Below are 13,894 nucleotides of genomic sequence, written 5' to 3'. Positions count from 1 at the left end.
TTTTTAAATATTATTCTACACCCAGGAATAACTTCTGAAAACATGAATAATATTAAATTCATTCAATTTCATTTATAATTTTTAGCAATATCTTATTTTTAGTAGGCAGTAGGTATATAATTAAGACACTCCGTTCTGTTCACACCATTAAATTTTCGATATATTGTATTTTGACTAGCGAAAGTCAGCATTATTATGTTACCATGTCAAGAAACGAAAATTATTCATTCCTTTAGGTAACAGGCTCAGTAGGAACGCGCTTACACTCAAGACGCTGTTATGCTACGCCACGAGGATCTCAAGTTATAATTAACCAAACTAAATATATAGGTACTTTCCAAGTAACAACAAAATACAACAAGATACTTACTAACAGACGAAGAAATGACCAAACCAAGTTCAGCAGACACTAAGACTCCATTCAAGGGGGCATCATGTCCTGTCAAAGCCACCCTGGGGGCAGGGGCATCCCCATCACCCACTATGCCCCCATGACGGGCCGACCAGTGCCATAGAAGCACTGTACAATCTTCTGAACCACTTGCAACGTAGCAATCCGACGTTATGTTGCATTCGGAACGTGATACGCACGTCACTACGCCATAGTGACCGAATACTATTTGTACGATTTTAGCTGGAATAGGTAAAATGTGAACAGTTAGTAAATAGTAAAATCTGATCTTTAAATACGTAAATAAAAAGTTAAGTATTAAAATTAACTAGCGAAAATATTTTGTTTTTCAATTTCCCTACGAATTCGAAAATTAGTGTATTACAAATATACAAATTTTTGAATCTTTAAATGAAATGACAGGAATAAATTTTATACAGGAATAAATAAGGAATAGATTGTGCTATTGTACATTGTTATTTTCGGAACTTAAAAGAAAAGTTTGGTGGTTGCGTGTCGGTTACTGGTACCATGATCTTGTACGCATACATGTAAAAATATGAGAAACTCACCCGTTTCAGTAGAGAACACTCTAAAGCTATTATCCCAAAAGCCGGCCGCTATAAGGAATCTGGAGTCCACGGTGGTTACGAAGCAGTTGCTCCTCGCCCGCACTCGTTGTGAGAAGTTATCGCCGAGCTGACGACGCGCCATGGCCGCGGCACCTCCCGCCGCTACGGGAATAGAGAAGTACTCAAGCAAACAATTTTAAACATATTTGTAATGTCTGCTTCACGCTTATTGAGCTGGGTACACAAAGAAAACTAGTGTCAAGACACTCCGTTGTTCGTTTTGTATTGATAAGTATAAAAAATATTAGTATCATCTTTACAAATAGAAATGATTGATATTATTGTTATTTATAGTTTTTTTTTGTATACTAGATAATGTCATATAATATAACATATTATTTCATCAATGTTATATCATATATATAACGTATGAAATAAAGACGATACATTTTTTTTATCTGCCTCCTGACTTTAATCCCGGCTACAATTTTTTTTATACTTAACAATACAAAGGCGTGTCTTGACAAGGAAGTCACTAGTTCCCACAACATAGAATATACTTATGTGGGAGCAGGTAGCATATTAACCCTTCAAAATGAATAATTTTATTTACTTTTAAGCAACTCACCCCAAACAGGATCCATAAGTAGTGGGTGGTGTGGCGGGTGGTCGCTGTGGCGTGCGGGCGCGGCGTGCGCGCAGCCGCCGCCCGCCCATCTGTGCGCGGCAAAGGCCCGTGCCGCGCTCACCTAGTGGAAAATATATTAAAAAAAACTGTATAAATTATGCAAATGAACGAATTTTGTGTAAGATGAATTATTTGAAAACCTATATGTTTAATTTATATATATTTACATTATAGTTTAATTTTCAGTTCTATATCATTTTCACTTTTAAAAATATATTCAAATATAACAATAACAAAAGTAAATACCGTAACAACAGCCGGCATGGCCAACTGAGGATACGTATTAGCCGATACATGAACGACCGCTGCATTTGAAGGTAGCTTCAGTCTAAGACAGACATCGTCAGGTGCAGCGGCGAACATCAATGGCGCCAGATGCATAGTAGATGCTCTGGGAGGATGAGGTTCACTCAGTAACTGGGCTGGAGTCTGTCCAAAACTTCTTATTTGATCTTCAATGGCCGTTTTGGTTATGGGGTCGGTTATTTGGTCTAAGCGTACACCACCTTCGTAGGTTAGGTAGTAGAATACGTTTGTCGCTCGTACTGCTTCTGGGCCTGGAAATGTGTACGAGAGTATTGATGTAGTTTTTTGTGATTTAATAATGTATTTAAATAAATAAATATAAAAAGGTGAAATATATACATATGTTTAAACAAAAGGTTGATTTATATGATTTTATTTATAAACGAAATATATAAGTAATGGTAATAATTTTATTCAAATGAGACCATTTTACGATCGTAAAAATATGTTAAGTGAATTTTTAAGTTTTGAAAATATGTAATATTTTATAGTTTTTTATGTAATAAACATTTTTATAATATTAATAGTAGATAAAATTATCAAACTGTACCTCTTTGTTTATAACCGAAGATCAAATCAATCCACTGATGTAGCTGACAGCTGACGAATTCGGACTCTAAGGCCATTCGGTTAATTCTCACAAACTCTTCAGCCGAGGATGCCCATGGGGGCAGAATGACGTCACCGGAAGGAGACTCCGGGATACCTAGCTTGTATCCTGAACTGTTCACTAGCATTTCCGGTAGGAAGAATAACTCTGGGATAAGTTCCTGTAAATTGTTGAATTTAATATTAAGTTTGATTTTCTTTCAACGCATTTTGCTACGCATAAATAAAATTTTTGTTATCATTTATGTTGAAATTATTTTTTAGTTTTAAAAACTTCGTAAATCACGATTGTTCACAACATAGGTACTTTGTTTAGGCTAACCTCACCGATCGTCTTACTAAAGCATAGCCCAGGGTTTCATATACCTTGGGGCTCCACCAAACAACAATTTCTAGGGTACGAAATTATTCTATTGTCACTTCATCTACTATAAGTGCCAAGTTTCAAAATTATTAAATATTTAAAAATGTAATTATGTTTCGTAAATTTTATTACAGCTGGTCGAGTGAAAACGTTTTAAAATAATATGTTATATATATTTTTTAGAAGCTAATAAGTAATACCTAATACTTGTAACATAGCTTTAGATACGAGTACCTACTCACTCTATTATCAGTTACTATCAATCTGTGAAAAAAAATCGCTTAGATTATATATGGTAGACATACGTAACAAGAACTTACTTTGACATCTGATGTGTCCCTCTGGCAATTCTTCCAGGATAGTGCTATGGAGGAGAAGAGACGGTTAGGATGATCGAATTTACCACCGTGTAGCGCCAAAAACATTGTCGTCATTGGTTCCTGAAACACAGTTTGTTTTTTATTTCAACCCAATTTACAAATAAATTTTATTTTCAATGAATATATCAGGTGTATAAATTAAAAGGAATATATTATTTTATATAAGTTATACAGCATACCACGATTGATCTTGTCTTAATTTGTCTGCTCATTGCTCATTACGGTTTTTAGTGAAGTCTACGTAGAAAGCAAGTGATATTCTTTACTAAAAGTTTCTTATCAGAAATATTGTGTAGTTAATATAAAAGAAAAAAAAAACATCAATATAAATATGAATATTTTTATATATATGAATTTTACCAAAAGAAAACAAAAAAGTCGATATCATGTAATTTTTGGAACGTTTAAGCAAGTAGTTGCAGTACATTCAAATAAAAATAAAACTTTTGTTGACATTTGAGAATAACGGCATCAAATGAAAATAGTAAATTAGGGTCGACGTTGTACTTCCTCTATATCCAAAATGGCAGCACCGTGCAGAGCTGTCGCATTAAATTTCCAGTGTGTGTCCTCGTACTCTACAGAACATTGCCCTAATGTTTCACTTCCAATAATGTTTATGTTGTAAAGCAGTAATTGTATTGACAAATATATAAATGTATATATATACAGCGTGTATTGTCAATATTATAATTATTTTTCTTTTCCTTTTTCAAAACCCGACTTTGGATCAATTTTGATATAAACAATGTCATACGCCTGTATATCCGAAGGTTACTCTGTGACCAAGTTAGAGCTAGATTTTATTTATTTTTCTTTTTATCTTATACATTTTTTCCTTGTTTTTTACTCTTTTATTAATTTGAGTTAATTAGTTTGTTATTTTGACTAAAGATTTGTAGCTTCCAGTGATGTCAGCATATCTATTTATATTTATAATTATGCCAAGAAACATTCAAATCGATAAATAACTATCCATAAATACACGTTAATAATATAACAAAATAAGAATCTAAATTTCGATTTCAGCCACACTTTGGTAAAGCCACCGTCACTTAGAATGTAAGAGCATCTGTTGTTACGCGTCGTCCCTTACACAGTGATTGTTTTGACGCGCGCGCTCTCTCTGCCCGATGCGCCTCTTAATTCACTGCGACTTGCGAACGCTTATTCACTCTCGGGAAGTATGCTTTGATAGTTCAAATGTACATTATTAGAATAGGTCTAAATTGTTTTTTTTTTGCACTTAACTAACTTTATTATACAGGCTACGTTTATTTTACTGAATTTATGTCACCTTAAAAATGAAAAAAAAAAAAACGATATTTATTATTTATACTCATTTATAGTGATTATTAAATGTCTTTGAAAGATAATAAACGTGACATTTATTTTGTATATTTGAAGACAGTCCAGTACACATATTAATTTGGTTTAATGTTTTAATTCAGTGTAGTTGTTTGATTTAGTAAAATATGTTTTATATTTTCACATAAATAAGTGAATATATTTATTTACTCATACATTTTTTTCAGCTTTCAACTGAGTAGTATGCTGTTGGTCCTAAAATTGTCTTTACATCGTCAGGCCGCCGCGCTCTACCTTGTTACCATAGCGAAAAATTGAAAATAATAAATATTTAATTCCCTCGAGTGGCAACACCTATAGTAAGCGGTGTTTATTACATGAATTGTTTCATATTTAAGGATAACTAGAAAAAGCTATAAATCTGAAGTTTTTATTACTTTTGTATCTTCCCGTGTTGTAAGGGAGGGCGAATGTTACATTTATTGTGTATAAATCATGCTCGTAGACACACTTCATTGCTCTTTCAATTTTACGTTGCACGCGAGAGTATGGACTTAGTGCAAGCGAGCAATCTCGGGAGTTTGACAGAAATTGTTTGTCAGAAATTCTGGTTAGAATGGAAAAAATCTGTTTATGCTGGACATTCATCTATTTACCGAGAAAATATGTTAATTATTTTATCTTAAGAGGGGAACGAAGTGTCTTACCACTAGGTTACCAGGTTCCTTCTGCCTATCATGACAGTGCTGAATACAGCGTTAAGCTAAAAATATTATTAAAAAAAGTTATACACCTGAAATTGACACTGTCGGTATACCATTTAAATGGTTTGGCGGAGTAGTTGTAAGTTTTTTATATTTGTTATTGTGAGAAAATAGATGAAAAAAAAACCCGATATATTATATGTTTAATTATTCATAAAAATAATGAGGTCTTATTAATGAATAATTAACAGTAAAAATTGAAAGAAATTTAATGTAACAGTTGCAAACAAACCTCGCCATTAGTTCTTATTTATTTTTTAAATTAATTTACACAGGAATTTAGGTTACTTTATTATATTATATCGTACAGGCAATGTCTCGAATTCAGGCAGAGAGAAACAAGAGAACGAAGCATGTTAACACTAGGATCTCTCTGTATGTATATTCTGCTATATGCATGATAAAGCATAAAGCAAAAAAAAAACAAATTATGTGTTTTGCCTTCTTTGACTAGTTATTATAGAGGTGTGGCCTATTATGGAAACGTTGTTTCTCTTCCATTTTATGTACATACTCTTATTATATATATTTTACATAAATAAAAGTGTAAGATTACTATAATAATATGTTATCATTAAACAGGTATGCGGTGGTAAATAATTATGTATCCCTTAGTAGATCTAAGATAAAGTTGGAATTTATTATAATGTGCTGAGTAAGAAGGTCATAAAATTTAATCTTGTATATATAGATTAACCAGTATACAATAACGTTAGTAAATCATAAAATTGAATATTATACACTTTATATCTTATAAGTATTCTTTTGTATTAGCTAATTGTTATAGAATATATATATTTTATATGGAAAAAATTTTTTATGATAGAAAATTAATCTCAACACTATATACTAGATTCATTAGGACCGTAAAAAGTACCACATATTACACACATTATCCTATCGATATCGAACGAATTTAAATTTAATTCATATATAATAGGGTCGGCAGAGAAGCGTTAGTGTTGAGAGACATTGCGTGTTGGGTGCCCTTGTCATGTTTCTAGAGCAACATTACAGAGGAATTAAAAATACTTAATTATACGAGAGGAAATCCAACCCATAACCGTTACGTTGACAGTAGATGATGTACTGCTTGCTGTGCCACGATGGCCTCAAATGTTTATATTTCTTATAAAGGGTTTCCTATATTTTCAAGTTTCCAACATCATAAAGTCTTTCAAGAAGGGTTTTTTTTTCATTTACGCCCAATGTTAATAATGTATCTCCTATCTCCAGTTAACGTCAATCTTGTATTGTCCGACATGTCTATCCAATCACTAACCTGCATGCCGTCTTCCATCTCAGTCTATTTCAATCTATGGTTGCAATTTATGGATTAGGATTGATTATTAACATTGGGCGTTAATTAGCACAAGATACAATGGGCATATTTAAAGAAGATCTATGAGTAACGTCATTATATAAATATTGAAGTAACGCGTTATACAAGTAAATAGCAATGGTTGGAGGAAATATGGTAATCTTTTTCTAAGATTTTTGCCAAATTAACACCATTTGGATTTTACAGGTCAGCGTTTATAGACAGTATTTTAGCTAACCATCGAGCCACACTTCAACACCACACATACTGCACGGATGGCAGTTCTGATAAGTAACGCTGGCAAGAAACAAGAAACAGTTACTGTTTTTGATTTAAGAGTTAAGATTTAATGATTACTTATATAAACAAGCAAATATAATTGTAGCTATCCTGTAAGAAATTTCAATGATATTAATTTTACACATTTTTATTCCTTAAATATTCCAGAACAGAAATAAGCAATTATTCTGCCTAAAAGTCTATTATTTTTCATCTGATTTGAGCAACGGCACCCTAGTAAGGATGTAAATTATTTACATACTATATTGTACTAAGAATCGCTCACACAGCGACCATACAACCACCAGTCAGCGTAATGGCGCATCAGAGTGCTTTATTAAGACAATATGGTTCTAAATCCGGTTAAATCGCTCTAAAATAATTATCAAACTAAAAAGAAAACGTACATACATACATACTTACATACTTATATTAACATTTTAATTAACAGGTTATATATTGTACAGCTGGTATTAAATTGAGTCACGTTCAGTTTACTCGTATGAGATATTTACATAGTTAGCGGATTATAGCAAGATGAATAGATGAGAAATTATTATTTTTAATAGTTAGGTACGATAATTAAACGTAATATAGATGTATTTGGGTAAGTAGATGGTATCGTGCAATGTGCACTAACGTGTTTTGTTTAAAATATTTATGAAATTTATTTCATAAATATATGAAATATAAGCCAGTAAATTTATCAGACACTAAAACATGTTTTCGCTCTAAGACTAAAGTGGGAAATACTAAATTCTATAAAGATACATGAGAAAATGTAGATATATTAAAAGTTTTAAATAAACTTATTTTATCTGTATCTTCACACGTGCCACTCGCGGCTGGGTCCGCTTGAACTGTACAATAAATTATTTATTAATCTGAATAATTTTCATGTCCGACGTTGAGTTCTGCCACTCAACACACAATATCACCAATTCGGGCGGACAGTGGAGTGTCTTGATAGGCTCTCTATACAGAGATAAAAATAACTATCTAAACAAGAAAATATTTCGAATATTACTTACAATTCGAACAAGCCAGTTAAGCACGAACGCCGCAGTGGAGTAGTGGGTACCGTAGTGGAAGGGAGGTGTCGATTCATGTTCCCAGGTGTTGTAGCGCTCTTCGAAGTACGCACGGCGACTGGGATTAAGAGCGCCTATTGGCTGTTGACAGAATACGTTGTAGTCGTTAATAAATAAGGGAATAATAGGGAACGAGGTACCTTAACACTATGTTCCTTCTGTCTACCCCGCTATGCGGAAAATAGCCTCAAGCTGCTATATTCTACATTAGTCTAAGCTTACCTTGGACAAATCTCTGTAGTTAGAAGGCTGACTGAGATCGAGCTCTTCGCTTTCGTAGTTCGTGAGGACCCATGGGAACACCGGGTACTGGTTGAGGTCGTTGTATGTGCGACCTGGTAACAAATATGTTGGAATTAGGACACGATAAGTAATAGGTGTTAAGTAAAAATCAAGTATTATAATAGTCAAATATTACTCAAAGACAAAAATATGGTACAGTCATAATGTCTGTGGGTTCAATCCTTTTTAAGACAAATTTTTAAAAGATGAAAAAAAACCTATTTAATTATATTTTTGACAAGTATTTAATACTGAAATCCAAAAGTTTCCAAAAGAAACGCAGCAATATTAAAACTATTATCAAACAACCAGTAGACCATTATTAAAAAAAAAACTGTTATGAGAAATAAACACGCTAAGATACCAAACTGATAATAATTACATACAATAGAAAGCTACGTTTAAATATCTTGATTTTCTTTTCATACCAACAAAAAATCAAGTTCAATTTATCATAATTGTAAAGACAAATAAAAAAAACAATTAAAACCCATAATTTCATCGTAATCAGACTGCCAATAATAAATGAATAATGAATAACTTTCCGATTTACGATTATCTTTTACGACTCCTAACAATATACTCTGACTACCTAAGAAGTAATAGAAGTAAGGAAAAAAGTGTGATTAACATAATGCTAGATACACTAAACTAATTATTTTTGCTTCATGCCTTATCCCGTAGGTAGCAGGATAGACAGAGAGAACTATTGTTATGACACTCTGTCCTCTGCTAATATCGATATAATTATTTAATCAGTACAATAACAAACTTTTCTAAGCACGCAAGTTCATTGTGATGTAAATAGTAGATGTGTTATACATTTATAATAGTCGGTTTAGGCGTCACTTTAAAAAATATTGAAAGACCTAATAATTAAAAACACAAAACACCAGTTCAGTTTGATTGTTTGGAGTTAAAAGTGTTTTTAATATGAACATTTCCCACGTGTAGCAGAGCATGTAGTGCCATTGTTGTAATGTAAAGGTTCTCTTCAGCCATGTCCAAAATTATTGATAGCAAAGGAATTTATGTATGTAAAATTATAATCGGTGTTCTATTTTAATATTAGCATCGTCATGACGTGAACATTTACAAAGAACAGTTCATTTGGATAGAACACTGTGGACTTTTGTCTATTTTATTTAATTATTTGTTTCATTTTGTTTATTTACTAACTTATTATATACCTAGCCCATTATATACTCAAATGTGCAGAAAATGGGAGGAGACACACTTTGCACCTAATCCGCAAAATATTACAACGATCACCATCCATCTCAATGCATGTTGAAATTAACTTAGTGACTGTAGTCTGTAATGTTATGATAACCTACGCTTTGTTGATGAATTATGTCGCCAAGATTATATAACTATTTACAATATAGTAGAAACTTTCATTCATTTTTTAATACTAAAGAAAATGCATAGATGTTAAATTGTCTATAAACCAGTAAGAAATAGTTTAGATAAATAGAATATAGAAGTATATTTTGGCAAAAACAGTTAGGTTTACTCATATCATTTAGAAAGTATCGCATATTTTAAGTTAACAGATTTCTTTATTATTTTAAAAATATTCTTATCAAAAATAAAAAAATGTACCTTAAAAAAATAAAAATGTATCATTAAAAAAAATATATATATATAAAAATAAATTCTAATAAACAAAAACTAAGCATAAGGTCCATTGCAACCTCGTGCACTTTGACCGGCACGAGATATTTACTGTTAGTCAAATAATGGCCACTTATCATCCAATGTCCCACTGTCCATTGTACTTTTCACGTGACCGCGTCTACTTTTCCCACTGAGACCGACGGGGCATTCATCAAACGAGTGCCTACTTTCGCAGTCGTATCAACCAAACATCTTAAACACTTAATTAAAATAATAAAAACTAAAAAAAATAAGACAGTAGTGAGAGTATCCGAACGAAAGTGAAATTCGCCACCTACACTATAGTGTCGCAATAGGAATGACGTTTGTTGTTCGCGGGAAAGTAAATATTTTGTTATCTGTAGCCAGTGTCATATATTTGAAAATCGTGATATGCGTTGTGTTCGACTAATGGAAATAATGAAAAGGTAAGAGGTAAGCGAAAAACAACTAATAATTTATATCTAGATATTTTAACTTAGCAATAATAAAATATATTAGATGTTGCTTAAAATTTCGATTTTATTATGTTAAAATCTCTATACGATTTTTTTATAAATATATTTTTATATTAAATTAAAATTATAAAATAATTATGTATAGTCTCGTCGTAGTGATTTTAATATATTTATTTTTCAGCTTATATAAAACAGTTATTCCATTAAATTTTTACTTACCCTTTTACCTTTAAATTTAAGACTGTTTAAGTTTTTTTGTCTGGTTTTTAATGGAATGACAAAATTATTGTGCGATAGGTATCTTAGCGCTAATGACAGCAACGTGCAATAATAATAATTGATGGCACAGTGACAATCGTTGCTAATTATAGTCGTCTCCATTACACTGATCGATAATAAATTTGCATGTAATATGTACTAGTAGATACATATCCATGCAAATGCAAAAAAAATTACACTTAGATGATCTTTTTTAATTTTTTTTTCAAAGAAAATATACATAGAAATTTCATAATATTTATTTTATAATTTTGTAGATACCTACAGAAAAAAAAGGTGATTTTACAATATTGAAAATGTGATTTGTTGTGTGTCTGTTTATATTTTTTATTACTCTTCGTTGTTTTTAATTGTCAAGGTAATATTAGTAAATTAATTAACTTGTTGTAAAACTCTATATTTAGCTAAGCAAATTAGTGGGTATAACGCGAAGCTGTACACGAAACGTTGAAATATGGCTACGAGCCAACAATAAAAAAAAATACAGATATTTTTTTAATAAATATCATTGATAGAAAAGAAAAAAGTTAAGCAACGTAACATACATATATGTAGACCTTGAAAGCCATAATATTTCCGAGGTCTTAGAGGGAAACCAAATAGACCAGAACAGATTGTTGGGAAACTCGTGAAGAAATGGCACGAGGCTTATGAAACTAGGTAATAATCAACGGAGAGCAAATTATAGCTGTAAACTTATTGTGCAAAATCAGTTTTTATTTGAATAGTTTATTGTTAACATGACCAAAGTGTAGCAGACTGCACGCTGCGTTTGTAGTTTCAAATCTCGCTAGCTTTTAGTTGCGGCCTTAATTAATTATTTAATTCTGACCACAGCTAGAGTATGTAACAACAAACGACGAACATAATATAACATAGTCTATAGCCATCCTCGATAAATAGACTATAGTCCATTCATTTTTTCTTCATTTTAGACCCGAAGTTTCCGAGATTGGGACGTTAAACCAAACAAACTCAGTGAAATAGTTGTTTCATGAATAGGTTGCGGTAATAGTAATAATGCAGTAGATAGCTGTCTACAAGCTTCTCAACGACAGCGCCTTACATTACATCGTAATTGTATTTATCGTAAATTCTTTCTTTTGAATGGTATTTTTATGGGAATAACTGTATTAATTATTTATTGTTTTTATTGTAACTAATAACTTATAACTACACATAAGAAGATTTTATTATCATTTAATAAATATATTGAGTATTAAATATTAATTTAAAATGTTATTCGTGTGCTTCCACGAAGCGCGGGTTCAAATTTTTCTACATTTTATATGTGAAAGTACACAAGTAGTTTCACGCTCTTTATCGCATAGCAGATTAGCAGCCTAGTGTCAAAACACTACACTACATCTGACGCCCTAAATTGAGTATTGAATTGTCGTGTGCTGAATGGTAGAAAAACAAATTAAATATAAAATAGAACAAAACTTAACAAATGTAAGCGAGTGCTTTATCATCGAACTACTATGGACCTACTATATATTATAATGTAATATTCTATTCTTCCTTAAAAATATATAAATAACCATTATTATTAGAAGCGTGCCCGTACTCCATTTAAATAAATGTATTACAATGCCTTAAGAAAGTTATGTAACGACGTTCCACGTTGTTGCCCAGCGTCATATTGTATGCAACAGACACTTAGCGCATTACGATAAAACGTCGATTTCCTCATTAAAATAGCAAATTATCTTAAGTACCTACCTACAGTCGATACACATTTTCAAAGATTCCTTATCGACGTTATTTTTAGACGATCATCAGGTATGAAGTTACGCAACCTATTAGATAATCGTTTCTCGTTTAGGAGTAATAAAGGTCTTTGCTGACATACTAATTGTCAATTTTGATCGACTGTAGAAATCATCGTATTTAGTGTTGGTACAGGTATATAATGGTGGCTCGTAGTATACCGGCCTTCCACTGAGGCGTCGCAGTGGCATGCGCGAGCGATCCTGCGGTGTCTCTATATTGGTGGAGCGGTTTCGCTGGGTTTTAGTGGGTAGTATCGGTCCTTTGCGATGAGTCCCACAGTACCATCCTTGTACGAATGGTCTGCGTAAAAGCATTTCCCAGCATCAAAAAAAAAAAAAGGTATCTATGGGCGGGTAGATTCGGTGGCTCCACACATACATAGGTATGTTGTAGAAAATTTCCTCTTCATTTTAGTTGGTGACACCGATTGTTTCCGGTCTGTAGAGAACATCTTTTCAGGGAGGTAATAGTCTGCGTAAAAGCATTTTCCAGCAACAAATTAAAGGGTTTCGGCTCGTGATCTACATTTAGGTGTAGGATTACTTGCATACCAGGTAGAAATCAACGCTCAGCCTATAATCTTGAAATTTTGCAGAAAGTTTCTTTGTGACAAGCTGAGAACGGAATTTTTTAAAAACCGTCCTTATGAAACTAAAACGGGAGATAAAAGTTTGTATACCTATAGGTAGTACTAAAACGTAAAGTAGTTGTTGATATTTAGAGAGTGTTTGATTGTTTAGGAAAATCACAGGCAAAACCGCGAACTGAAAGCTAGTACTATATAAAAAATATTGTGATTACACATATAAGATGTTTATTAATCCAATGAAACAGTTATTATTGCGTAATACTTATTTTTTATTACAAACATTATTAATTTCCTAATAAATAATTAATAACAAAATTTAATATTAATTGAACAGGAAAATGTTTTTTTTGATTTCAGCAGATTGTCGAACGATTAAATGAATTAAATTAGAACGACCTTAAAGAAAAGTAGGATAAAAAGTACAAAAATACGGTTATTAAAAAGGTGCATTGTTTATCTTTTTTATGTAGGTATATAGCAATTAAATGAAGGATACATTTTCGCCAAGGATTTAGAACACACGCAAACTGTACAATTAGTGTCAGTTTCATTATAAAAAATGCGGGAAAAACTGTTAAAATAAGATAACTGTATCATGGTCGACCTCTAAATTAATATTGATAAGCTATGAGGGAACTGATGGCATATTTGTATAGAGTAAAGAATCGACCACATGCGTATAGTGCGAGATTATATCTAAATTATTTAATTCTTGCTCTGATAAACAGATCGCAGCGTTGTGTTCCGCCACTCAACATGCAGGAATGTGGGCAACGGA

At 32.1% G+C, this 13,894-nt stretch overlaps 2 protein-coding genes across 19 annotated transcripts in view; one reads left to right on the top strand and one right to left on the bottom strand.

Annotated features, from left to right (window-relative positions):
• The window catches only part of rg (A kinase anchor protein rugose), a 424,034-nt gene that overhangs the window by 3,792 nt on the left and 406,348 nt on the right, over nt 1-13,894 (bottom strand). For all 17 annotated transcript variants that reach the window (XM_085196877.1, XM_085196889.1, XM_085196885.1 and 14 more), the window contains 8 exons: nt 8,296-8,408; nt 8,014-8,154; nt 3,251-3,370; nt 2,508-2,727; nt 1,898-2,208; nt 1,592-1,712; nt 964-1,125; nt 371-634 (listed from right to left, as the gene is read on the bottom strand). In XM_085196877.1, the coding sequence (XP_085053003.1) occupies nt 371-634; nt 964-1,125; nt 1,592-1,712; nt 1,898-2,208; nt 2,508-2,727; nt 3,251-3,370; nt 8,014-8,154; nt 8,296-8,408 (1,452 nt within the window). The remainder of the gene's footprint in view (nt 1-370; nt 635-963; nt 1,126-1,591; nt 1,713-1,897; nt 2,209-2,507; nt 2,728-3,250; nt 3,371-8,013; nt 8,155-8,295; nt 8,409-13,894) is intronic.
• The window catches only part of LOC146532965 (trehalose transporter 1-like protein), a 42,147-nt gene continuing 38,435 nt past the window's right edge, over nt 10,183-13,894 (top strand). Inside the window, exon 1 of one of the 2 annotated variants that reach the window (XM_085196890.1) lies at nt 10,183-10,442. In XM_085196890.1, the coding sequence (XP_085053016.1) occupies nt 10,408-10,442 (35 nt within the window). In that variant the 5' untranslated portion in view covers nt 10,183-10,407. Of the gene's footprint in view, nt 10,450-13,894 lie in introns of both variants that reach the window. The other variant, XM_085196893.1, reaches the window with a different exon arrangement.

Source organism: Heliconius melpomene, chromosome 13 (assembly GCF_056956725.1).
Source record: "Heliconius melpomene rosina isolate 202511_hmr_F chromosome 13, ASM5695672v1, whole genome shotgun sequence".
NCBI classification, from domain to species: Eukaryota; Metazoa; Arthropoda; class Insecta; order Lepidoptera; family Nymphalidae; genus Heliconius; species Heliconius melpomene.
Note: the sequence above shows the minus strand (reverse complement) of the source record. Positions and strands in the feature narration are given on the sequence as shown.